The sequence below is a fragment of the Antennarius striatus genome, chromosome 4, assembly GCF_040054535.1.
Source record: "Antennarius striatus isolate MH-2024 chromosome 4, ASM4005453v1, whole genome shotgun sequence".
NCBI lineage: Eukaryota > Metazoa > Chordata > Actinopteri > Lophiiformes > Antennariidae > Antennarius > Antennarius striatus.
The window spans coordinates 22503839-22530389 of NC_090779.1; the positions used below are offsets into that span (position 1 = coordinate 22503839).

Genomic DNA, 26551 nt, shown 5'->3' on the forward strand with positions numbered 1-26551 from the left:
AGTGGATTAAAAATGGCCTTTTTTTTTTCTTGCAGTCTTCCTCTTCGCTTCTGGGTGAACATCCTCAAGAATCCTCACTTTATCTTCGACGTGCACGTGTCCGAGGTGGTTGACGCCTCGCTGTCGGTCATCGCCCAGACCTTCATGGACGCCTGCACCAAGAGCGAGCACAAACTCAGCCGGGTAAGCAGACGGAGGCGTGGAAGTGATGAAGAAGAGCAAAACTAAAGGTCACCGTCTTCACTGTGTCTGCTCTCGTCCTCAGGACTCTCCCAGTAACAAACTACTCTATGCAAAGGAGATCTCTACTTACAAGAAGATGGTGGACGAGTGAGTCTAGTAATCTATTACTGTAATCTATTCCATCATTGAAGGATTGTTACTTAGTTTGTCGTCTCCTCTGTGTTTAGTTACTATAAAGGCATCAGGCAGATGGTTCCCGTCAGCGACCAGGACATGAACACTCACCTGGCCGAGGTGTCGCGGGTGAGAAACTCATTAAAGCTCAAATCTGTACGGATGAGGGATTTTTGGTGATGCTAACAGTTACCATGGCAACCTCCAGTTAGGCGAGAGACTCCTTTGAGCAGCCCTGTCATCAGAGAGGCACCAGCGGGTCGGGCTCTGACCCGTTTTATTAATAAATGATACCAGGTTTAACTTTAATGAGATCAACAACATTGTCAGCACTGATGCGTACTTCCTGTTTAACCTTATATGGTCGTGTGCTCCTCAGTCTCACACAGACAAGCTGAACACACAGGTGGCTCTGCATCAGCTCTACCAGTACGCCAGCAAATACTACGACGGGGTAAGAGGCCTCCCTCCCATCGGGGCTCCTCTGCTGAACGCACCGCTGCCCTCTATATTATTGCTTTTTTTTTTTTTCTTCATTCTTGATATGCCAGAAGAGTGATTGTATGAAATTTTAATTGAAAGCATTTCTGTGGGATGTGAATTGGAAAATTGCTGTGGGAATTGATTTTTAAGCGGCCATTGTGCATCGCCACTTGAGGTCACAAAAAGGGGATAAACAAAACCTAATGAACAAGTTGGATAAACAAATGGGCCCGTCAGTCTCCCCTAAGTGGGGCCCGCAAACAATAACAGCTTTTATGACAAGACTGTAGATAACGCCGCCCTCTATCCCCCCCCCCTCCTACCTCCCTCCCTACGTCCTTTCCATTTTCTCACCTTCCTCCCATCTTTTCAGATCATGGCATCCCTGGATGAGGACTCATCTGGCAAACAGCTGACCCTGCGGCTCCAGCAGATAGCAGCCGCCCTGGAAAACAAAGTGACTGATCTCTAACCCACCGAGGGAGGGCGGGAAGGAGGGATGGAGGGGAACGGTAGCATCCTGCCAGTGACTACAGGGGCTTTTTTCTTCTTTTAGAGAAAGGCAAGAAGGGATGTCTGAGCCCTGGGACTATTTTCTGTCCCGTGGAGTAACAGGGACGAAAGATAGGAGTGAGTGGTGGGGGTGGGGGGGTGGAGATGACCCTGTCATAGGTACGCCTTAAAGCTCTCTTGCCAAACCTCGAAGGTCTGCGCTCTCTCACTCATGCTTCACTGAATATAGCTCCCACAATGCAGTGCGGTAGACCTGACTCTGAGAATTAAGCCCCTCTGCAGCGCACTGGCACGGGAGATAATCAGATGTTCAATTTCTTTCTGTGTAGAAAAGGTTTTAAGAATTGTATTATATATTTTTTTTATCGTGCAGTCTTTATGCGGAAAGCTTTATAAGGAGAAACTATCTTTTTAAATGGATCACCGTGTGGTGCGGATTGTGTTTTTATTAGCCTGTGTGTGCGTAGATTCCTGTGTGAAGAGTATGTGTGTGTGTGTGTGTGTGAGTGTGTGTGTGCACACACAGGATGCCTATCGTCAGGCGTGGCGGCGAAGGGACGCCTGCTTTCTGTCATTTTAATCCGCCTGCGCTCTCGTCGAGCTTTTTGACAGAGACCAAAGGACGCTAGTTAGCCTAGCACGGTACAGGCTGGTGTGGCTTCGGTTTGAGTTAAAGGAGTAGTTCACCCAAACAGGAACATTCAGGGATTATCTGCCGACCACCCCTCCCTCCCCTCACCCTGGCGCCGATAGGAGGTCAAGTGTCGCTTCTCAGGCCTGAAATGTTTCTGGAGCTTCACGGTTAAACAGTCAGGAAGCAAATGGCCACTTGTTTCCATGCAGCTCTGACGTCATTCTGGATCAACATTCTGGATCTCTTCTGGAGACGAACGGATTGAGTTGATTTTGCTTTTTAAAACAATTTTTTTCAGATGAAAACCAAGTTCGTCCGCAAGTCTCCAGAAGTTATTTTAGAAGTAGTCCCCATGTCCTCCTCGCTGCTCTGCCGTTTGACTCTGAAGATCCAGAAATGTGTTGAGGACTCAGAAAAGTCGGTCTGACTTTCCATCGACATGTGGCCGAGCAGACCATTACTGAATTTTTTTATTTCTGGCGAAACTGTTCCTTAAAAAAAAAAAAAAAAATTCCGACTCAGATTAGCTTCAAGCTAAATTTCGCCATTTGTGCTTGTGGACGTTGATAACAGCACAGTCTGTCTCCCTTTATTGTACAGTGCCATGATACATTCCACTCCAACTAAAGCACAGGAGGACATTTCAGATGTTAATTTTAAAGACACTCCAGTTTAAGGATGTGTCCAGATTTTTTTTTTAACCGAGCTGCGTCCCTCATATTAGCCCTGCAATAAAACCACGAGCCACAAACTGCAGTAAGCTTCTAAATGTGTTTGCATACAGTAGCAGTTCAGCAATATTTCCAAATTGATTCACGCATCGTTCGTGGTCAGGATCTGTAGTGCCATTTATTTTTTAGTGTTCCCCTTGTGATGTCCCAAACGCTCATCAAGCATCCTGCCTATATAAAGCTATGAAATAGCCTTTTTTTGCTGGTGTTAATTACCTGCCAGATGCAGTTAAATGGTATGTTTGAACTGTGGCTTTAGCCTTTTTGTGTGATGTCAGTGAGGTCAGGATCAATCATGTACATAATTGTTATAGTAGCTGAGCGGCGTAGGAGCTGAAGCTTCAACAGGGTGGGAACGAGGGTTTGATATTTATTGGTCCATTAGGCGCTGCCGTCTCTGAAGTGTAGCTGGTGCCGCTGACAGATGATTTAATTGTGCGTCCTGTATCTGATGGCGGGTGTGTGTGTTGCCGACGGAGCAGCCGGAGGGATGTTTGCTCAGAGCCTGCCTGCCATCCCAGCGTGGCGCCCTGGCATCCCGACCCACGGCGCTTGGCACCGCCCAACCCGGCACAGCTCAGACTGGCTCTCCGTTTAATGGAAACAGCAGGGGGGGGCTTCTGATCTTAATTGCATACCGACTGCAGACTCCATCCCTCTCCTCTGTTTACTCCTCCCTTGCTGACAGTCGATGCAAGAAGCTTCTTTCAGAGCCTTTCTTTAACCGAAAACGTGCCTTATTGAACAGGATGAGATATATATATATATATATATATATATATATATATATATATATATATATATGGTTTCTAAATTATGGAGCTAGGTGATCACCATGACGATTAGTGCTATAGACACAGCAATGTATTTGGACTTGTGATATTATGTGTGTCGTCTAAAATGATAGATGCCCCGCTGCAGCCGTTCGCGTGCCAATAGGCTGAAGACATTTCAGTATGATTTCCTTTCTGGTTGCATTTTCGACGTGTGCATTTCATTTTGGGTGTCTGTGGCGTGTGCTTAGTAGGACAACGGTGGCTGAGATGAAAGGCGTAACATGTGTATAACTATGTGATTTTTGGATTTCCCAAGAAAATAATCACCATTCCTGAATTAGTATAAATCAAAGGGTTCTTTATGTAGAGTGAATATAGAGCAAAATTGTTCCACTGGTGTGTTGTTTTTTTTTGTTTCCTGCCCGAAGCTGTTCCACATTGTGTACGATAAATCTATACTCGACAAATGATCTTTCTTACTGCTGTGCAGTTATTTTTATTTCTTGTTTCCTATACCATATAAATCTTTGTAAAACATGTTGAAATACTGTATTCTAATTGTATAATCCTATGCATCGAGTCCTGGGACAAAAAAAAAAAAAGCAAAAGAGAAAAAAAACTGTGTGTGCAGTTGTCGAGATTTTTTTCCATTTTGAAACTTGTGAATGTACCGTGATGGTTAAAGAATCTGCGTTTCCAGTACAGGAACCATGAAAGGAAGGTTTTCCTCCCCATCCGAGGCAGCTCAGAAGATTCCATCTTGTACCTGATCTGGTTTTACCGGATGGACTTTTACCAAGTTGTGTGTGTGCGTGTGTGCGTCCATGCGTGCGTGCGTGCGTACGTGTGTGTGTGTGCGTGCGTGTGTGTGTGGACGGAGCGGTTACCACAGGTTTCATCATGCACTCCTCCGTGAATAAACTCAGAGACCAATACGCCCTTCATATCTGCTGTGTTTCTTCCACTTTTACTGCATCGATTCGCTTCAAGTCAACTCACCTCCCATGCATTTTGCATGAGTTTGCATCGCCCAGGGGGCTTGGACTTAAAAACCTGCCGGGGGTAGACAAATTCTTGTTGATGTAAAGCTGGGGGGGGTTTGTACAACTCATTACATTTATATTTATACAACTCATTACATTAGCCTTAAAGCAGTGGTGGGCTCAGGCGGTTTGAGAGGCCGGGGTAGACATGAACCTGATTACCGTGTAGGTTTTAGGGTTGGGGTTAGTTTATTCCCTGGGGCAAACCTCAAAAAGTGTCTTAAATCACAAACTTTTTTAAAATTGTTTTACAACATCATGGAGCCATAGAAATTTAAATCTTCATTAAATAAGTTGTTCCCTGATAATTGTCAAATGTCCTAAATGCTACACTAATAAAAACACAGACTATTAATTATTTCAGTCTTCCTAGTGTGGTGCTTAAGCTTTATGGCATTAGATTTTCACCTTTGAGTGCACCTTATTGGATTGGTTTCCCACCTTTTGTTCATCTTAAAGGGACTTTATTGCATTATTTACAATGAAAAGTCACCCTAGAGAACAAGATATTTTTATGGTTTTGTTTTTTAACCAATGGCGGCAGCAAAGGAGGAAAGGTGTCAGAGGTTATAACTGAGCTGATTTGACATCTATGTGAAGATGTGTGCCAGGAGGACCCTTGTTTTTGACGTCATTTATGTGTGATCCCCAAAGAAGGTTTAAAAAACAGATAGCAGAAAGAATAAAATCAACTAAAAATGTCTATAAACTGGGGAGACATACCGAGTTCTGGGAGCTTCTCCGAGCTGAAGACGAGATCATCCACCATGAGAGTTTTCTGACCTTTGACACATCCCCGTAGCATCAGTGCTCTTGTGAAGCAAACCTCTACTCACTGATGCTTTTCTCCCAAATGTCACATCAGCTTCCCATCACACCCCCACCCCACCCCCCAGAACCCAGACGAGATGCCGGGCCGGTGTCAGGAAAGCGGTTGATGATATAAATGGCTGCAGAGCGTGTCTGTCAGCCGCAATGAAAGCTGAAAAATTGCTGTGAAAACATTAATTAAATGGTGACAGCTAAGAATGATTCATAACGCTTCACAAACTCAGAAGCAGAGATGCAAATCTAAAAGACAGAAGTCTGAGCGGGCAGCAGGTAGTGATGCTGCAACAGCACGGGATGATTATACAGCATCTCTATTAAGACAAGAACATCACATCATTATGGAAAAGCAGTTTAAGCAGATCAATACACCAAAGTGTTTCCCAGCCTGCAGTCTCTAATGGTCCAACGCTTAATGAGCAGCGTCTTCAGTTCTTTGTGGAAACACTGGAGCTGCTATGACCCGCTGCTGACCTGCTGCTGATCCAGACACATAACGGATCCAGTTTTGGAGTATTCCAAGTTTATCTTCTGCAGCCGCCTCCTTCAATTCCCACCAGAAATTATCCTTGGATTCCAGTCAGGTGACTGGGATGACCTCTAAAATAATCCACGATGTGGAACCAGGCCTTGGTGGACATTTTGGGATTGTTGTCCATTTGGAATGAAGCTTCATCTTCCTCACAGATGGAGACATTTTCTTCTCCTGATCCTTGATGGAATCCATCTGCTGCAGGTTTCAAGTGAACCAGGAAGCAAAGGGTATAATGAGCCCCGGCCATGCGTCATTGTAGGAAGGGGTTCTCTTCAGCATCAGCCTCATTCTTCCTCCTCCAGGCAGAGCTCTGATCCAGAGGCCTCAATAGGTCCACTTTGTTTTCGTGGCTGCACAGAAAAGCCTCTCAAACCTTCTGGGTCTGATTTATATGGTTCTGAACTGCTGGAGCCTCTTTTCTGAGCCTTTTGGGTTAGAATAAGTCTTGATTTATTTCACTACCACTGATAAATAGGTTTACCAGTAAACCTAATATACTTTGGCTGTTGAATCGGTAAATATTGATGTCCTTCAGTGTCAGAAATATTCTACACACTAAAACATGTTTGAAGTTTTCTTCTTCACAGGAAACTGGGTTAAAATCTGCATGCTGTAGGTTTCCGTAGAGTCTGAGATGCTTCTCGCAGCAGCCAGCCTGTGTTCAGCTGGAGATGTTTACCAGCAGGTTGCTTTTCACCTCCATGTTTCAAGGCTTCTAACGAGATTTGGCTTTGATTTCTGCTGCCCTCGGGGAAAAGGAGGAGGATGAGGAGAAGGAGATGAAGGAGGGGAAGTTGGTGAAATAAGAACAATGATGTTATTTCAAACAGTTGTTCTAATGAATAATTTAAAAAAAATTCCAGTGCCTGCTAAACTCAGTGATCACCCGAGAACAAATTAAAATATCCTGTCAGGCGGTTGGATCAGCTGCAGTCTCTCAACAGCTGGCCTTGGAGGACTCTGACTTTTCTGGGGAAAAGTCTTCTGACAAAGAAGCCCCAAAAGCCCCCAAAACAAAACAAAGCATTAAATATTAGTCTGTATAGATTATTGTAGTCAAAAGGATGGATATCCAGGCATTATGATTAAAGATAAACTACTATCAATGCAGTAAAAAATAAAATTTTTTACCATTAATCTGCTGCCATTTAACATTTTATTTAAATATGTAGAATCACTGCACTCTATTATTAGAAACATGTTCACGCTTCTGGAAAGTTTTTTAAGTTTCTAAATCCACAAAACAGTTTTACACTTTCGTAGCAAACAGCATAACAATATTCTTCAAACACTTGAGGAAGATGAAGATTTTAAAGGCCAGCACCAAGCCTCTTCCTCCAAACAGTGCCGAAACTGTATGATTCAAAAAGTCAACATAAAAACAGTAAAACAATTATTCCTTTTGTCTAGAAATATTTTCCAAAGGCAGCATGGAATATAAATCTCTTTATATTGCATGAATTATCTTATCTTAAATGTTCACTTATTCGATGCAAATCTGATTTAATGCCTCATCAGAGAAGCAGCTACCAATGAATCTGGACACATATGAGCATAGAGACTTGAAATTGTATACCTGTCCCTTCTGATTGAATGAGTCAAAGAAGTGTGAAATCACACAAATTACTTTTTGACACATGCTTAGATTGCTTCAATTCTCTTTGTGTCTGCATTGTGACTAATGACAGGTGTTTTATTCAATCAGCGGAAGGACACAGGGCATATTGTGTGGGCAGGTGAGTGCGTCACGTGACTGTCTCATAACTCGTCTGGCCCGCGAGTGCGCAATGCGGCCCTGATGTGATGCATTCACTGTCATGGGATTATACACTCCAAATAGCGTTCGTGTTGAATGCGCGACATGATAACACTTTGTATTTTCGAAATTGTTCAACAATTAGAGAGTCATATGCTCATTTTTGCACTCTAAATTTGCGTATGATTCATTTGTCAATCAAAACTAAGTATCGGTGTGACTGTTTTGATTATTGTTTCTAACTTGATTTTAAAATGAATACATATTTTCGTCTCAAGCACATGAATATTGTTTATTCCAATGACCCCTGTTAAAAACAGCACAATTGGTCATAACGTTAAATTTCCATTGCTCCTGAATGCAGCGAAATGCCTTTGCTTCAGTCTCATCCAATCAACACAGGCTGGCTTCACTATCCTCCAATCACATTCAAAGGGGGCAGGTTCCAATTTTTTGGTATCTCCGCGGCAGATGACGGGAGATGACTGAAGGTTTTAGCTGTCCGGAACCAAAACACTGGTTATTTTCTGTAACTAAAATGGACCTAGTGGAACCTACTGAACAACAGACACCTTTAGGGGCTGTGTAGACGACTCATCCGTCGGGTTACGCCTGCTTTGGAATAGAAGCTAACCGGGGAAGCCCGTATTTGGTGGCTAGTTGCTAATAACAAACGTTAGCTAGCATGCACGGACAGGAGTCATTTGGGCTGAAACCGACTGAATCAAGAGAAAACACACCACGACATGGTTAGTCTTTTTAAAAATGTTGGTTTTAGTTCGCTATTTAGCGCTAAATCAATCTGTGTTGTGATACATGTAACGGTGACATAGCCACAAGCTGGTTTAGCTAGTTACCGTTAGCTGCCTATGATTTCCTTTATATGCTGTCTGATTGGCTAAAACTGTAGCTACACACTTCCGGCATCACATGTATCCCAATTTGTTCCTTTCATACAGGCTGAAGTTCCAGTCATGTACCCTCACAAGCCCCTGAAATCCAGCTGCACCAGCAGCAGCATCCCTGAGCTACTGGGTGCCCTGTGTGACTGCAGCCTGTCCGGGGTGTCATGGAAGCGTCGTGCCCTAGGAGGAATCTCCAGGGAAGGCTTTCGCAAAGCTCTCAAGAAGTGTGCCTATGGTGCCCTGCTGTCAAAGCTGTTTCAAGATGGCACCAAAGGTTCAGCTTCAGGACCGAGCGCCACAGCAAATACCCCACCCAGAAACAAAGTCCTGATGATATGTTTTGACTTGCGGGTGGCAGGGTGCAGAGAGGAAGCAGAGAATTTGGAGGAGCAATTGCGGAGGCTGCCGGAGGGAACATCCTCGGGCCTGAAGGAGCTGGATGCTGTACTGGAGCTCCTGGTGAACCTGGCTGGCTCAGCACCTCCTCCCGTAACATCCTTCAGTGGGGACTACATGAGGCGGGAGAGGCCTGTGCTGCGGCGGCCTCAACCCTGGGGCTACCAGAGCGAGGAGCTGCAGAGGCTTGAGGCCCGGGCCTGGGGTCTGGTGTGTGGAGTAGAATGGGGGACTTTTGAGACCTTGTGTGGAACTCGGAGGCTTATGGATGCCCCTCCAGGCACAGGGATGCTGGCTCTGAGGGCTAAACTGGAATTGAAAGAAAAATTTGAGAAAGAGACCAGGCTGACGCTGTTTGGAGCGCTGCATCACACTCGGACCTCAGACATGGACATAAGACTGGACATGCCGCCTGCTCCCAGTAATATTGATGTAACCGGGTTGGCTTTAAGGGTAGGAAACTAGTCTTAGTTTAGCATCTAATCTAAGGTATGTTCAGTTTAAGTTATTTCCTGGTTATGTAGAGGAATCTTAATGCTTGACTGTTGTCTGTGCAGGTGCCTTCATTTTTAGACCAGTCAGAAGATGAAGGCTTCCAGTCGTCTTCCAACTTAACCCCAGACTCTCAGTCAGAGCCGAGTCCCGTTCCAGATGTAGATATATGGGAGGCTCTCAAAACCTTTGAACCTGGGAGGCGACGCTGCTGGGAGTCTGTTGGATGGTAAGGAAACTGTTTTCCAGATAATGATTTAATAAGATTTAAGTATTGAAAGGAGTATTTAAACACTGAGACATAACTTCATGTAGAACATCAGTCAGATTTAGAGGAAAGCCCAAATAAATAAGAACTTTGTAACTGCTTACCACAAAGTTAAGTTTCTCCGAGTGAAAAGGCGATTGTGTTTGCTAGTTCACATCATTTAACCCAGATCGGTGTGTTCAAAAACGTCTGCTGTTTGTTGTGTTGTCATTTATTTACTCTGAACAACAAATGACTTTTTCTCCTTAGCCCACCTGGACAGAGGGAGTCCCTCTATCTTACGGAGGGGGGACGGGAAGCTTTTGACCAGCTCTATCGTCTGTGGGAGGGTCAGTTGAGGGTTGTCAGCACCAGCACCCCCTCCCCGCTCCTCCCGCTGCCCCAAGATTCCCAGACTCAGCTGGTGACCGACCTCCTGAACGTCCTGATTGGGGTGGCGTCCACCACCTTCCCTCTCAACCAGGTACCCATCAGCAGAGTCTGTAGAGTTCTGATGTGTTGTTCGTGGGTCTGTCCCAATGACGTGACATGACTCACGACTTGGCAATACTTATGAATTTATTCCCCAAACTGAAGTCATGAGAAAACCTTCTGAAATTGCCATGACAACAGTGTTCAATCTGTACTATGAAACATTGCTAGCTTAGCTCCAATTCTCCATAAACCACTAGTCCCTCGTCTTCCTGCCAACCTGTGAGAGTTTATACACCTCTTTTTTAATAACCCAGACAGGAGGTTCCTGCCAAGAGAAAAAAAAACCCAACCCCCTTACTTGACCTGAACCCGACCCTTGACTGTTGATAGCCAAGTTAGCCAACAGGAAGTGATGAGACTGTCTTACACAGAAATGTGAGCAGTCAGGTTGTGAGGATAAAAATGAATCCTGAGTTTTGGCAAATTGTAGATGATATACAGTAGACGTTATAAATCACAGTCAGTTTATGCTCTACTTACTGCAGCAAATAAGCCCTTAGGATATTTCATCTGTTGCTTTATTGTTTCCAGAAGAAAATCAGTATTCACAACATAGATGGAGTTCCTAACCTGCTTGCTTTATTGTAATCTAATACATTATTACTGCATCAGATGAATCCAGTGCTGAAATGTTGCAGCAGCTGGTTGACGTGTTTATTAAAGTGAGTTTGTCTCTGCTGGATGCAGAATAGTCTCTGTTTTCTGCCCCCAGGGGAGTCCTGTTTGGAGCTCTGTATCCTGTTCTCATAAAACAACAACAGGAAGGTCAACATAAAGGAAAACTAATAATATATTGTGGTTTTAATGTAATAACGCCCCCACCCTTCAGGAAGCACCGTGGAGGTGACTCCAAACCTCAACAAAAATTCAATATCATAGCTTTACAGAGAGGATCCTGGCTGCAGGCTGTTTTATTGGCTGTTATTAGTTTGTACTTTTGTGTATATATTCTCTGCCATCTGTTTCTGTGTGTGTCCTCAGAGCATTCAGTTTGATGTCAGGCCTGGTGTGTGTGTGTCAGGAGCATCTCCAGAGAGTGTGTCCCGCCTCCTGGGGGAGCTGGCCCAGTATGGAACCCACTACCTAAGGCTGAGCCGCTTCAGTCTGCAGAGCGCCAACAAAAAAGGCCTCGTGTTTCAGGTACATGTGTTTGTCATTCCTGGTACGTGTGTTCGTTCGGGTTTCAGATACAGTAGAACCTCGAGATACGAGTTTAATCTGCTCCGTGACTGAGCTTGTAAGGAACACTTCCTCAGGAAACTGAAATTACGTCATGAAGTTGTTTAGAAGATGTAAGATGTATTGTTGTATCCATCCGCCAAGACTTGGGAAAAACGAGATCCGGTCTCAGCTGATGTTGTATCCATCCGCCAACACGTGGCAAAGAATGAGATCTGGTCTTAGCTGATGTATCTGAAATGACTCGTATGTTGAGGTACTACTGTACATATGTTTGTGTTTCAGGAGTGTGTGTTCGTGTTTCAGGAGTGTGTGTTCGTTGTTTTAGGAGTGTGTGTTTGCAAACAGCATCTTTGTAGGAACACTGTCTCAGAAAACTGAAATTACGTCATGAAGTTGTTTGGAGGATGGTTCCAGGTTGATATCAGTTGTTGTGTGTCTTTTTATTTTTTGCAGGCGTTTACAGGTGGTCTCCGGAGGTACCTGCATTACTACAGAGCTTGTGTTCTCACCACTCCCCCCAACCTCAGCCTGCTGACCATCAGCTTCCTCTTTCGTAAAGTAGGCCGCCAGCTAAGGTGAGGTCAAAGCCTTTAATCGTCACAACAGTGATGGGGGGAGTCTGTTGGTGCTGTTTCTACTTCAACCTGGTTTTAATGTCTGAGAGTGGACATCTCTGTTCAGATGTGACCCCGCCCACTCAGCGTGAACGCTAACGTACCCTGGCTACCTCTCTGATTTCCATTCGGCTTGTAAATCACATGTTTGGTCTGAGCTGCAGAGGCTTTTTAGCACACTGGTCCTTTTTCACACTGATATTCTAAATTAGCATCCTGCTGTTGTTCATTTTCACGGAGTGAACCGCCCGTGACGGAATACTGCTCCGGTGTGTGGTTCTAAATAGCATGGCAGTGTTCTGCAAGATGAAGAGGTGTGACAAACCAGGAGCAGCGTTTAGGTTCGGAGTGATTGTTGTTTTGTTGTTAAACCATCTTTAAATTCTTTCATTTGAGTTCAAACGTCATCCAGTCGTCACGTTTTGAATAGATCCATCAGATTGCCTCGCCTCTCCTATCTCCTGGTCTCAGGTACCTGTCAGAGCTGTGCTGTGTGGATGGGCCTTCAGGTCCGGGCCAGGCGACCTTCCCTGTGGTGAGTTCTCTTTATCTCCAGCGTGTCATCCAGTGTTCTACCTATCAGATGGCGTGTCAGCTGGATGCCGCGTGTCTCCTCAGGGCGTTAAACTGCTGTCCTACCTGTACAACGAAGCCCAGAGTAACTGCAGCAACGAGAATTATCCGGTCCTGCTGTCACTGCTGAAGAGCAGCTGTGAGCCGTACACACGGTGAGTTGAACCCCTGAACTCCTCACCGACATGCCGGACTCGCTCTTCCTCCGTTCACTAACCTGTTCCTGCTCCTCTCAGCTTCGTGTCCGACTGGGTGTACAGCGGCGTGTTTCGAGACGTTTATGGAGAGTTCATGATCCAGGTCAACGAGGAGTATCTGGGATTCAGAGGTGAGGGAAGCAGCACGGTATCACATAAAACATTTGGCTACAGTCAGCAGGTTCTTAAGATGAAGCGCCGGCCCAGAGCAGAACCTTTTATGCCTGGTTGGAAACGTCCTTGTTTCTATAACTGGTGTCATGGAATTATTGGATGCCTACCCCAGTAACCTACAGGGACAAACAAACAGAAAGCCTCACTTTATTCTCCTCAGTCGCCCAAACTGTTTCTGAAATTAATTAGTCTCTCTTCCTGTGATTGCCCTCGACAAACCCGGACGAGCCAAGTTAATTTTTATTGTCCAATTAAAGACGTGTCCCTTGAAGGAGAGGAGAGGAGTTGACTCGGCAGGAAACGACCATTTCAGAGCAGATAAATAGACCCGTCTGTTCTCCTGAAGGAGCGCAGATTTAATAGAGTTTATTATTTACTGTTTGATTTGAAGATGCTGTCATCTGTCGCAGCTCAGACGGTGCCAGTAGAGGATTCCTCCATCAGTGAGGTTACTTGATCATCTCCCGATATGTAGATTAGTCCATGACGTCATGAACACTGATACTATTTACATTCATGACCAAGCAAACTTTGAGCTCTTGCATTTCTGAATAACTCTGTAAGAAACCGCCACACCATTTCATGGTCCAGGAGTCACATGATGAAAGTCAGCCTATCAGGGGATTGATGCTTCATGGGCGGTGACATCATAGGGAAGCTGAGCTTCCTTTGTAGAAGTTGGCCTCTTTGAGATTTGACTATTTCAGTTAGATTTTGTCAGATATGATGTGAACATTTCAGGTTAGCGTTGGAATGAAGAGCGATAATAAAACCATGGTTGAACCCAGCTCTGTGTTCACGACAGGCCTCTATAAATACAGTCATATAGTAATCACTAAAGCTTGTCCAAACGTTGTGTGTCATACAACACCCCAAGGTCAGCCCATCACCTCGGCTCTGTCTGGCTCAGAGGTTCATTTGTTCATCTGCTACACCTCATCAACTCCTGCAGTGAACCTCCTCGCTCCTGCTTTTTGGAGGACACACAAATGTCATTGTTCTCCTCGAAGTCCTCCAGCCGGGGAGGCAATCAGCGGCGGAGCTCTCCTGCCAAGCCTCAGGCTGGAGGCTCACAGCGTTCCCGTTCTCTTATGCTTTTTGCTCGGGATCACTGAGCTAAGCGCTAACAATTTCCAAGTGTTAATTCAAGCGGCCAGGTTCCTGCCATGCCCCGTAAGTCATACTAATAAGGAAAAGTTTTAAGACCGAGTGCAGCCGGAGCGATCCTCCAGGACGGCTTGAATTGAGAGTGTTTCACTGGTTTTGTAAAAAAAAAAAAAAACTATTCTGAATGAATGTTTTGCAGACAAACACTTCTGGGTCCAAGGATACACTCTGATCTCTAAGGACGTGGAGGACTGCGTGCCGCTGTTCCTGAGACACATCGCCAATGACGTCTATGTCTGTGGGAAGACCATCAACCTCCTGAAGATCTGCTGCCCTCAGGTTCCTCCATTCACACGTCCTTATGGGTGGGGGTTTAAGTCTCTGAAGGTTCTGTGAAGATGCTGATGAGTTCTTACTTTTCCTCTTTTGATCTGTTTGTCTTGTTAACACGTTCAGAGATGCTCCGGTCAGCCTCTAAATCCACTCCACAGTGATCGTCCTGCCACAGCAGTGATTCCATTCATTGGGAAATCTATACTGGCCAAAGGGAATGGGACAAATAATCAATACTATGACATATAGGGGCTGGAACCGTCATCAATACCCATTCTTCAGTATTGTGATGAATTCTCCTGTGCTGCAGTTCAGATCTCAGTCCCACTTTGAAAACAAAGGCTTCCATTTTAGAATTCTTTCCTCCGTTGTGACGGCCCAAGCGTGATGACAACAGAATGAAACGATGAATCATCACCTTCAAATGGTGATGAGGTCATCACAAAACTCAAGTTAACGCCTGAGCGCAAAATCATAATACATATAGAAACTCTGGTGTCTTTCGGGAAAAAAATGCTGAATTTAGATCAAACAAGTGGAGAATTTTTGCAGCGAAATACGACCTGTAAGAGACATTTGTGCCTAAAAATGACTTGAAGGATTATTCAATCAACGGAAATTGTATTTTTAGGAATTACAACCATTTAACTGTTAATTTTTAATCATTTTCTTGACTGGTCTGGCCTCACGCTGAAGCCATTTATGTTGTGCACTAAACCTTTCCTTCATTATGAATTAGCTTCCCAGCTCTGACTGCGTTTATCTCTGTGAATGGAGCCTCATTTGCAGTGATGACAGTCAGCTTAGCTTTCCAGACAAATGAAAGTCCCAGTGAAGCATTTCTTTGTAATCTAACAGTATTAATGTCCTCTCCCTTATGTGACCCCCCCCCCATCACCAGACACAATGCATTTTTATGACTCCACCTGCCTAACCTGCAGCCAGAGCCTCTAATCCGACAGCTAGGGTTTCTCCTCATGCTAATCTGGTGCTCAGTTATTCCTGGACAAACTGCAGGGGACGTGAACATATGTGACTTTATGGATCGAACGATGCTAAAGTGAAGCATCGTTGCTAATGTTCTATTTAATGTGGCGTATTATGAGGGGAAATTCTGCTTCACTTGAGTCTTTTTTTAGGTAGAACTGTGAAAATATTAGCTCACTTCTATCTAGGTACTGGAACCAAAGCAATCTGTTAACAAGTCAATTAATAGAAAGGAAAATGTCCATTTCAATCCGATTCAGTGAAAGATTTTTCTCTCCTCAGCACTACATCTGCTGGTCGGAGCTGCCGGTGCCTCGTATCGCCGTGACCTTCTCCCTGCAGGAGGTGGAGGAGATCGAGAGAGACTGTGCCGTTTACCGCGGACGCCTGGAGAGGGTCGCTAAGCACAGCGCCATCAGCAGGGAGCAGCAGGTACTGACACCCAAGTTCCCGAATGTGTGCTTTAGTTCTTTTTATCCCATTTCATTCTAGAGGCTAATATAAAGGACCAGATCACCCAAAAAGAGAAGTCATTTTTACTTAACCCCCACTCTGTGGAAAGTTTCTGAGCCCACCAGACATGTCTCCAAACAAGAAAAGATGTAGACCAGTTTTTAGATCCATTTAATGACTCCATGCGTCCCGTTTGACCTGATCCAACCCCCCAGAAGCCCCCAGACCATGAGTGATTTGAGTCTTAAGTGAAAAGATGTTAATTACAGCCTCCAACCTAAAAGCCTCCGTCTGACGTGGTCCACAAGGTCAAACGTGCCCACGCCTCACTAGACATAATTAATGAGGTGGAAGAGGTTTGCTCAATTACACAGTGACTTGTGAAACAATAAAGATGCAGCTTTAGATCCATCAGGGTCTCTAAGGGGAATCTGACCTGTAGCCAAAGGAGCTGGGGGGGGGGGGCTTCTCCTCGTTCTGTGTTCATAATTTGGGTCATGACGGAGGTGCTGACCCTCCAGGACTGAGGAGTTAAGCAATGAGCAGTAAAAAAAAGGGTGCTGCCTGAGTGTGAGGCTTGATTCACTTGATTTAGTGCTAACCTGGTTAATTTGGCTGACTGGTGGGGGATGGGGGCGGGGGGTGTGAGGCAGGACCATCTCTGTTAATGATGCTTCCTGTTTTTGGATTGTAAGGCTCAGAGAGTGGAAGCAGCACGCCAGGAGTTGATCAATCAGGTTCGAGAGTCGGCTGCCAAAACCCTGGAGAGCATCCGTGGTTCGTGGCCTACACACACACACACACACACACACACACACACACACACACACACACACACATATACACACACATTTAAGAAATGGGTTAGAAACTGTCTCTCTTCAGGAGGAGCGCTGTGTACCACCTCCTGTAGGACAGCCTGTGAATCTGATCTGACTTCAGATCATGTGTGTTCACTTTCAGGAAGGCGGTGCTAAACCTGGCCTCATGCTCTCTGTGTGTATAAATGTAGTTGTGTGCTTGTTTTTACATGGAGGTGAAATCTCCCACCGTCTCCTCTCTGGCTCCTGCAGGGCGTCAGGTGTCGCAGCGTCTGGCCGAGGAGGCCAGGAAGAGGGAGCGCTTTGAGGAGCTGAAACACCACCTGGACCAGGAGCAAGAGGTAGGAGGGAGGGAGGAGTGTGTGAACGGGGGGATTTGCCTTCAGTAAGGTCAGCCAAAAACAATAAAACCCATTCACACACAGCTTGGAGGAGAAAGTCATTAAATGTTTATGTCTGATGATTTAGGATTTTTGTCACCGAACATCACGTCGTCGTTTAACCGGGGTAAATGTGTAGTAAGTTGTGCACATGATCAGTTAAATAAAAAAATGTGTGTTTTAGAGCAACAAGATCTGTGTATCTGAGAATGGAATGAATGAATGAAGCTGTGAATCGTGTTTGATTCAGTGATTCTAGAGTTGATATCGAACAGATGTTTATATTCTGTAGCTTCGAAAAGACTGACCCTACTGTGTGTGTGTGTGTGTGTGTGTGTGTGTGTGTGTGTGTGCCCGCGCGCGTGTGCGCGTGTGTGTGTGTGTGTGTGGTCGGCTCCAGTGGAGAAATGCGGCCAGGAAGCAGCTGGAGGATGATGACTTCAGCTTCGCTCGGGAGCTGAGAGACCGAGAAAAGAGGCTTCAGGCTCTGGAGGAGCAGCTGGAGCAGAGAGCGAGGTCTGATCAATCTCTGATTAATCAGTAGTATCTGATCCAAATCAATAACCAAGTTTTCTCTATGTCGGTTTCTGTCATCCATATCGTTCAGCTCCGATCAGAAGTAAAATGTTTCAAATTTGTAATGGTGATTAAAAAAGTCAGTTAACACAAAAAAGTTTCCACGAAAGAAACTCAAGTGATCAAAAGACACTGATCATCAATACATGAGATAATTAGTCAATAAAAATGAAATGATTAGTTTGGTTTTATTGCAGATGATTTTAAAACAAAGGATTTGTAAAATCCTTTGTTTTAAAATCATTCAGGAAGAATAGTCATTATTTCTGTTTTCCTGCTTCCTGATGGAACCGTATTAATTAGCAACGACACATTTACGAATGAATTGATCACAAAATTAATCAGCCACAATCTTGATAATTTACTTGTGGTTTTTAATCATTTTTATTTAGGAAATAGAACAGATTAATATTTACTACCGTCTAATGTCATCCCTAAATAACTGGAGAAAAACAAAGTATTTGAAGAATAAAGGACATTTTTTGCTATTTGCAATTTTTCACAGCAGATGACTCATTAATAATCAGTTATTTTGAAAATTACCAGCATAAAATCCTCCATGAATGACTTTAAATCATGTGACTCATAGGAAGGAGCTGATTGCTCAGTACAGCCGCCTATCAGAGGAGGCGGCCCGCAGAGAGAGGCGGGCCATGTGGCGGGTGCAACGAATGAGACTCGACGAAGCCAGGGCTGAATTCTTCACGCGTGACCGACAGCAGACGGAGGTGAAGCAAATTAAACATCCATCCTTTTATATTTTATCCTGTCATTCTGTGACAAACCAGTGAGAGACAGGAAGCAGCAATATTCTGATCAGACCGTTGACATCAGCTGCAGTCAGATCCGTTTCTGATTCAGGATGTGAAAGCAGCTCCATCAGAAAGAAATGGGTCATATTTATATGGTTTGTATTGTTCACACCGTTTCAAACAGACTTTCCTTCCTATTACTACAACTGCTGGACAGATTTCAGTCAAACTTGGTGGCAGGATAGAACATGGACCATGAATACAAAAAACCTGTGTGGAGGGGTGGGACGCAGATCAGAAAGAACTCCTTAAATGTGGGTAGTCGTCCAGAAAGAACAGGTGGAACCAGCTTTTCATTTTTGTTGAGCTTGTTTAGCTTTCCAGAGCGTTGTCAATTGTGGTGTTCTTGAAACTTGGAGGAGGGGGCTGGTTCAAGTTGAACTAAAGAGATTTTATTATTATCTAGTCATCTTTATCTAGTGATTTGTCCTTTCATTTTAAGCATTTACAGAAACCAGTGAGGGAAAGAAAAACTGTCATTACGGCGCTCATGGGAAGTTAATGTCAGTTCTCATGACTCCTTTCCAGGACATGATGGAGAAATACCCTCTAGGCCAGCAGAGACCCCCCCGTGCAGGACCGCCCTACGTCCCGCCAGCGCCGGTACGACGACACGCTGTTTCTACACAAACTCCTGTTTGTTTTGTAGTAATCAGGCTGTTATGAGGTGTGTGTTGCCTCATTAGTTTCCTGTCTTCACAGGAGTTTCCCACTCAGCATCCGGCTGAGACCCAACAACCTGGAGCATCCTCGCCCCCCCTCAACCCTCTAACCTCCCAGGATGTCATCATCAAAGATTTTCTCCCTGAAAACACAAATCCTGACAGCCAGCAGGTGGACGAGGCCCTGCAGGAGACCGGGTCTGACCTACCTGAAGGGCGTTCTGCTGTACAACCGGTAGACTATGACTTCAGTGCCCCCTTTAGTCCACTTGAGGGTATCACAGGCCAGGCCCGCCCACATGTGATCCAGGACCACCCCTCTTTCTCTCACATCACCATAGGAGAGAATGTCCCTCAAGTTCAGAGGAGTCTTCCCAAAGCCAGCGCTTTCGGCCAAGCTTCCAACTCCAGCTTTGCTCTGGGCCTGTCCACCTCAGAGGAACCCCAGAACATGTTTAGATCAAGCCCGATTGGTTCAGAGCAGCTCACAGATGGGAGGAGCTTCATCACCAACAAGCAGGAGGGGGGACAGCGGTCGGATGCAGGTGGAAACGAATCGGGGGGTACTGAACCATCGGCTTCAGATCATCAGAATCATGTTGGAAGTGTTTCTTTGTCGTGTGTCTCTGGTGCAGAAATGAAAGACGGGGATTCATTTTCACTGACTGTCAAACCTTCAGCTGGTATCCATGGAGATCCCTCTGATGTCCACTCACATGTGGGACAGTTTAAATCTGAGGAAACGCCTCCTAAAGTCCAGAGTCATGTCTTGGATTTACCCGTCGGGATCAGAGACCAGAACCCAGAGGCTCCTCTTCCCTCCTCTGGTGCTCACGTTCACGATTCTCCTGCCCCAAACCTCCACGCACACGCCTTGGATTCACACATGATTGGGGAGGACGTGTCTGACGGTGTTGCTCGTCTGCCCTCCTCCAGTGTTTGTGGTCACCCCTCAGACGCCCACATTAAAGTCGGAGAGAATGTCTGGAATGTTGTTGCGCCGCTTCCGCCTGCTGGACTCCACGGCCATTCTTCTGACGCCAACATTAAAGTGGGCGAGTTTGTGTCTGACGCGCCTGAGGAGAAACCTCGCTGGAGTAAACACGGCCACGCCTCCGACTGCATCCTTCAGACGGGCTGTGTCGTGTCTGGAACTGAACCCACCTCCTCTGCGCTGCCTGGCAACGCCCACGGTCACTCCTCTGATTCCACGCTGGGGGTGGGTTGTGTGGTTTCAGGAGATGAACCCAAACTGCTTTCTTTACCCGGCAGCGCCCACGGTCACTCCTCTGACTCCACACTGGAGGTGGGTTGTGTAGTTTCAGGAAATGAACCCCAACACCCTCCTTTACCCGGCAGCGCTCACGGTCACTCCTCCGACTCCACGTTGGGCGTGGGTTGTGTAGTTTCAGGAAATGAACCCCAACACCCTCCTTTACCCGGCAGCGCCCACGGTCACTCCTCAGACTCCACACTGGAGGTGGGTTGTGTAGTTTCAGGAAATGAACCCCAACACCCCCCTTTACCCGGCAGCGCCTACGGTCACTCCTCCGACTCCACGTTGGGCGTGGGTTGTGTAGTTTCAGGAAGTGAACCCCAACACCCTCCTTTACCCGGCAGCGCCCACGGTCACTCCTCCGACTCCACGTTGGGCGTGGGTTGTGTAGTTTCAGGAAATGAACCCCAACACCCTCCTTTACCCGGCAGCGCCCACGGTCACTCCTCAGACTCCACACTGGGGGTGGGTTGTGTAGTTTCAGGAAATGAACCCCAACACCCTCCTTTACCCGGCAGCGCCTACGGTCACTCCTCCGACTCCACGTTGGGCGTGGGTTGTGTAGTTTCAGGAAATGAACCCCAACACCCTCCTTTACCCGGCAGCGCCCACGGTCACTCCTCAGACTCCACGCTGGGGGTGGGTTGTGTGGTGCTAGGGGCGGAGCCACCAGCCTCCACCCTACCAGGCAGCGCTCATGGCCACTCGTCAGACTCTTCACTTGGAGTGGGGTGTGTGGTGAAGGGCATAGTGGATGGAAATCAACAGGCGACTGAAGGTAATGTAGGAGAGCATTCCCTGCAGGAGATGATCTAATAAAATGAGTTGTTGTAGAGAGAAATCTTTTATATTTTATTAAAATGTGAGGAGAGAAGAGAGCTGTGTTTGTTCTCTTCTTCCCTTCATTACAGTTACTCCATTGAAGGTCTGTTTGCCATATTAAGAGCTGTTTAGTTTCTGCTGTTGATGGCGATCATTGGTCCAAACGGATGAAGACGTCAGTGAACCTACTGATGGATGTAATGTATTTCCGTCTCTCTGCAGGCTTCCAGCCGCACGCCTCTGCTGAGCAGCTGGTGGAGATTGCCACGTCCTGGACTGAGAATTTCAGTTTGTCCCCCACAGAGAAATGTGAGCGGGAGTATCTGTTGTCTTTGTCAGCCCAGTACCAGGTGGAGCACTACGAGGACTGCTACACCCTGATGGGTCAGTAGGACACATTTACCAAGTGCATTTTGATTTCAAACACAATGGTGGTTCATTCATTCTCCAAAATGAACTGATTTAAATTTATTTCGGTGTTTCTAGTATTTGTCCACTCATTTTTTTAAATTTTGTCTATTAGTTTGGTAAATAATAGAATTCAACAGCGCCATGAATTAATGCTTGCAAACCTGAACCAACACCAATCTGAACATGAAAACCTTCATGGAGATGTTTTCTAATATACTGTACTTCCCTTTCAATTCAGTGACTAAAAGAAAAAAAGTTTTCATGTAAGACGTGAAAAAACTAGTTCGTTAATAATCATTGAGTAATCGTTTCAGTCATTTTTCATAAATTCAGTCATTTGGTTTATTTCACTCATTTCAGTGTTTATTTCCCGAAGCCAGAAAAATCAAACTTGATTTCCCTTCATGAAGTTTAAACTTTATCTAAATCATCATTCATCATCTTTCAAACTCTTTCATTCACAAATTAAATCAATAAAAGTAGACTATTTTGCCTTTTATGCTGAATTTACACCAAAGGATCTGTATCCCTCCTCTGGTTTTACTTATCAATGGGGAGGATTTGGTTTAGCCCGACAAAATAAACACAACAACATCCTGTCACACGCCGACAATGTAAAAACGCAACCAAATGCTGATTTCATGTAGATTAAAACACGTTCAGGAGTGATTGATTTCCAGAGTATGTTAAAAATTTCCTCCGTCAGCAGCCGGCGAGGGTTGAGTGGAACGTGGTGATATTTCATAAGTCTTTGTATTTGGGTGGAAAGCATCATCTTTGTGTGTTCAGTCATGCTCCTGGTATTCATGAGGGCTCCTCCATGAAATCAATCAGGAGTAGGTGAATGTCTTTACCACATACTGATCAGTCCGGAGCTTTATCTTTATTTATGGAGCGTAGAGAAAGGACAAAATACTGCAACAGCTCACAACTTGGTGTTCCACACAGAAAATATTTCTGTTCCCATTGGCCAAACGATCAATATCAGTGAAGTGATCTTTAAATACTGTCCATCAGTCATTCTTCATGGGAGGTGAAGAAATAAATCAAATCTTCTGTGTTTTCTGAATGTCAATGGCATCAGAAAGATGAAGAAAAGCAGTGAAGTTTAAAGTTTTAGCCTTTTTAACTAAAACCAAAACAGCTGACTATCAGCCCCACCTAAAGAAATCATTAAAAATTTCACATCCTCTAACCTCCGTAAAAACATTTCCTTTCATCTCACAGATGCGTCCCCGGAGTGCCAGCTGCTGAAGCCGGTGACGCGGGGCCCCTGGGGCCCCCCGACGGAGCCCACGCTCCGCAGGGCCACGGACACCACCGCCGTCCAGCTCAGCGAGATGGTCTCCCTGCCGGTCCTGATCAAACACTCCGTCACAACCCCCATCATCACCCAGTGAGTGTCTGTTCGGGGGAGTCAACACACCAACTTTGTTGTTGTTTACAGAAGTGGTCCCCAACCCCCAGGCAGTGGACCGGTACCAGGCCACACAGAAAGAATATAGAACTTATAATATTTCCGTTCAATAATGATCTGATTCTGAACAATGTTTTGTTTTAAATGAGTGTATTCTCTCCTCCACATCTGTCTGAGTCACTCCTGATGCTTGTCGAGATGCTTGCCTTGGTCACATGACCACTTTCTTTAAGGGGCTGCTAACACAGAATACATTACCACTAATTTGAAATTCCCAAACTAGCAAAACAAACAATCAGACAATCATCAATACATTTTTATCTGAACTGATGCTAATCTGAAGCTAATCTGATGCTAATGATGAAAACTCTTAGGTGTCATTTTGTGTGCAGGTCACATGTCTGACATCTCCATTAATTTCTAATGACAAACTTCTCCCTGACGTCACTTTTCTTACCGTCATCTTCATCTTCCTCCTTCTTTCCGTGTTGTTCTTCCCCTCCAGTGTTCCTGCAGCTCTTTGTGTGAAGAGTGTTTCTCTGCACACACTTTTGTATTTTTAACGCTGGCTTAGCTCTAAATTGTATCAACACATTTTCATCCACTACTCAGGCGATGCTGTAGAGTTTTCTAGAGGTTTTTTACTCTATTTTTATCTCCTCCCAGCTGAAGAAAACATTCCCTAAATCCCACCCTTACTTAAATGTGATTTGCTGAGGAGTAATTTAAAGTAATAGGATTTAGTCATTGTCGATGAAGTGCCGGTAGATTCCCTGAGCCGTCGGTCGTCTCCAAAAGTCAGCAACATTTCCAACCCATCATCTTGTCCTCCACCTTCTCTCCTCAGCGTGTCTCTGGTGAACAAGGCGGTGGTGGACTACTTCTTCGTGGAGCTGGGGGTGGAGGGGCACTTCGAGGCGCTTCGTCACTTCCTGCTGATGGAGGACGGCGAGTTCGCTCAGTCGCTCAGCGACCTGCTGTTTGAGAAGGTGAAACGCCTTCAAATTGGATAGGTGGAGTCAGGACACTGCCCCCTATTGGTGGCTGAGATAATAGCTTGTGTTTATTTCTCATGATGACATCCCTTTCTTCCTTCAGAGTCACACTGATAATCAATTAATGGAAACTCTAATCTGATTCATTAGGTCATGCTTTTTTTTACCCCCCACCCCCCACCCCACCCCCAGATGGTGAGTGGCCAGACCCCCGGTGAGCTGCTCACCCCTCTGGTCCTCAACTCCATCCTCATGAAGGCCCTGCAGTACAGTTTGCATGGGGACACGCCCCTCGCTGCCAACTTCACCTTCGCCCTGCGCTTCCTGCCGGAGACCTTCCACCCCCACGCCCCCGACTCCCTCAACTGTCTGGAGCTGCGCTACAAGGTGAGGCACGGCAGTGTGAACGGGATTAGCTGTCGTGTTTGACAATTTTAACCCGTCAGGTCGTGAGAAGTTGAAGCTTGTAGCTGATTGGACGACGTGTGCGGTGATGCTGCAAGTGTCTCGTTTCTCGTAACTGCATCGATCACTCACCTCCTCCATCATTCTCACCTCCCCTCATTCTCACCCTTTACCTGTTCTCTATCTTTCACACCCGCCCTCACACCTTCTCGCCCTGGTTCACGCGCCTGCTTTCTGTTCCCTCCGCATCGTCTCCCAGGTGGACTGGCCACTGAACATCATCATCACAGACAGCTGCATGAACAAGTACAACCGTCTGTTCTCCTTCCTGCTGCAGCTCAAACACATGGTGTGGAGCCTCCGTGAGGTCTGGTTCCACCTCAAGAGAACAGGTGAGAACGTCTGATCTGGACTCCGCCCCCTCTGAGGAGGAACATTCACATTCTTTCCCGCTTCAGCGCCTTATGAAATATTGACAGAGGAGAATGCTGAAATTCTTTTATGATTTATTTATACAGGATTATTATAGACTCTGAGCACTGCTGGGTTAGGGCGTATCGATCCTGTTCACACTGTAATCTATCCGGGATAGAATTAACGAACCGGAGGAGCAATGCGGATCCTGATCACATGTCCACATTTTCTGATCATTCCTGGTATGAACCCCAAGTCTGTTGGAGGTACCGGTTTAGACCTGATCTATAATATATAATCATTCCAGCACTGGTGAGGGGTGCCGGACGCTCGGTGCAGTTCCGTCAGCTGCAGCTCTACCGACACGAGATGCAGCATTTCGTGAAGGTGATCCAAGGTTACATCGCCAACCAGATCCTGCAGGTGTCCTGGAGCGAGTTCACCACCAAGCTGGCCACCGCCAGCGATCTGGACGCCATCCACCGCACCCACGCAGACTACCTCAACAGAGCCATCTTCAGGTGGGGATGGGAACTGCTAGTGCGCAGATAGTTCCATAAACAACACTCAAATTTTTTTTTTCTTACCTTGGGAAACATTTCAGAAGATTTTTCTGGCATTTTAACTTCAGGTCTTCAAGTAAAATCAGTTTTAGCAGCTTTTAGTCTGGAGTTAACCAAATACAATCGCTGAGTACATCAGTTACCACCATTAGAATTTACTCCTTTAGATTCTGCTCAGGATGTTAAAATGATTGTCCTCATAATAAATTCATGCGACCTCCTTTCGACCAGCTGATTAATATTCCAGCTGGATCTGAGGCGACTCCTGAACCTGCTGAATGATTTAATCAGGGCAAGATGTCGGAATTAGACTTCCCTGTGTCGAACTCATCCCAGCTGAAAAGTCATCCAAGAGTTCGTCTGCTAAACTCCGTCCTGTCACCTCCTAAACTCCACCATGTCACCTCTTGACCCCTGCTCTTTCGCCCCCTCAGGAGTCTGCTGACGGAGAAGGCGGCCCCGGTCATGAACATCATCCACAGCATCTTCAGCCTCATCCTCAAGTTTCGGGCTCAGCTGACTGCACAGCCCTGGGACAGCCAGCAGGGGGAGGCAGTGCACCCCAGTTTCATCGCCATGCAGCAGTCCTACAACACCTTCAAGTATTACTCTCACTTCCTGTTCAAAGGTGAGGACGCTGTTCATTTAAATGAAGTTTATTTAGTTTCTACTGAGAGCTGCTTTTTCCAGTCTTCTTCGTGTAGTTGCTGTTTTCAGCGCTGTGATGCATTATGGGATTTACCATTTTAATCAGCTCACATACTGAAAGTATATGAAGTAAATATTTAATAAAAAACCTGTTGACATGATTTTAATAGTCAGTTCTTCTCTGTTCTCAGTGGTGACCAAGCTGGTGAACAGAGGCTACCAGCCTCACCTGGAAGACTTCCTCCTCCGCATCAACTTCAACAACTACTACAAAGACTCCTGATCCGAGTACTGGTGTGAGTACTGGTGAAGTACCCAGTACACAAGTGTATTTAATCGCTTCAGTCCCAACACATCTAACCTGTGTTCTGTCGCATCATGTAGACGACAAAATGCAAAATCATGTAAGAAACGCCTCTGTTTGTGCCTCAGTTTTACATGTTATATTTAAATGTAAAAAGTCTTGAATAAATCCGTTTTCTCTAATGTTCACCTTCTGGATCCTCTGAAGAAAGATAAATGTTCATTTCACCAAAAA

General features: G+C 45.6%; 2 protein-coding genes across 3 annotated transcripts in view; both read left to right on the forward strand.

Moving 5' to 3' along the window:
* The window catches only part of plxnb2b (plexin b2b), a 111542-nt gene extending 107113 nt beyond the window's left edge, over nt 1–4429 (forward strand). The window contains exons 34-38 of the mRNA XM_068312349.1: nt 36–183; nt 266–330; nt 411–486; nt 737–811; nt 1214–4429. Coding sequence (XP_068168450.1) covers nt 36–183; nt 266–330; nt 411–486; nt 737–811; nt 1214–1312 — 463 coding nt within the window. The 3' untranslated portion in view covers nt 1313–4429. The remainder of the gene's footprint in view (nt 1–35; nt 184–265; nt 331–410; nt 487–736; nt 812–1213) is intronic.
* A 3695-nt stretch (nt 4430–8124) lies between these two features.
* On the forward strand, nt 8125–26485 carry tubgcp6 (tubulin gamma complex component 6). Of its 2 annotated transcripts, XM_068312401.1 has the most exons (25): nt 8125–8405; nt 8616–9410; nt 9515–9678; nt 9967–10180; nt 11173–11331; nt 11827–11948; nt 12459–12522; nt 12606–12715; nt 12797–12888; nt 14238–14377; nt 15641–15790; nt 16507–16588; nt 16885–16973; nt 17413–17528; nt 18178–18316; nt 18929–19003; nt 19103–21116; nt 21383–21544; nt 22799–22967; nt 23836–23977; nt 24176–24370; nt 24648–24780; nt 25110–25323; nt 25800–25993; nt 26205–26485. In XM_068312401.1, exons 1-25 carry the CDS (start codon nt 8403–8405, stop codon nt 26294–26296), a joined length of 5829 nt encoding a protein of 1942 aa, XP_068168502.1. In that variant the 5' UTR covers nt 8125–8402; the 3' UTR covers nt 26297–26485. The 2 variants fall into 2 exon arrangements, with proteins under 2 accessions (XP_068168502.1, XP_068168503.1); XM_068312402.1 differs by lacking the exons at nt 25110–25323; nt 25800–25993; nt 26205–26485 and adding an exon at nt 24907–25098.
* The last annotated feature ends 66 nt before the right edge of the window (nt 26486–26551 follow it).

What these genes read in the sequence shown, in the direction of transcription:
- tubgcp6 (XM_068312401.1), top strand. An exon ending in TGAAGATCTGCTGCCCTCAG is followed by an intron (nt 14,378 to 15,640) that starts GTTCCTCCATTC and finishes TTCTCTCCTCAG; the next exon opens with CACTACATCTGCTGGTCGGA. An exon ending in CTCAACAGAGCCATCTTCAG is followed by an intron (nt 25,324 to 25,799) that starts GTGGGGATGGGA and finishes TCGCCCCCTCAG; the next exon opens with GAGTCTGCTGACGGAGAAGG.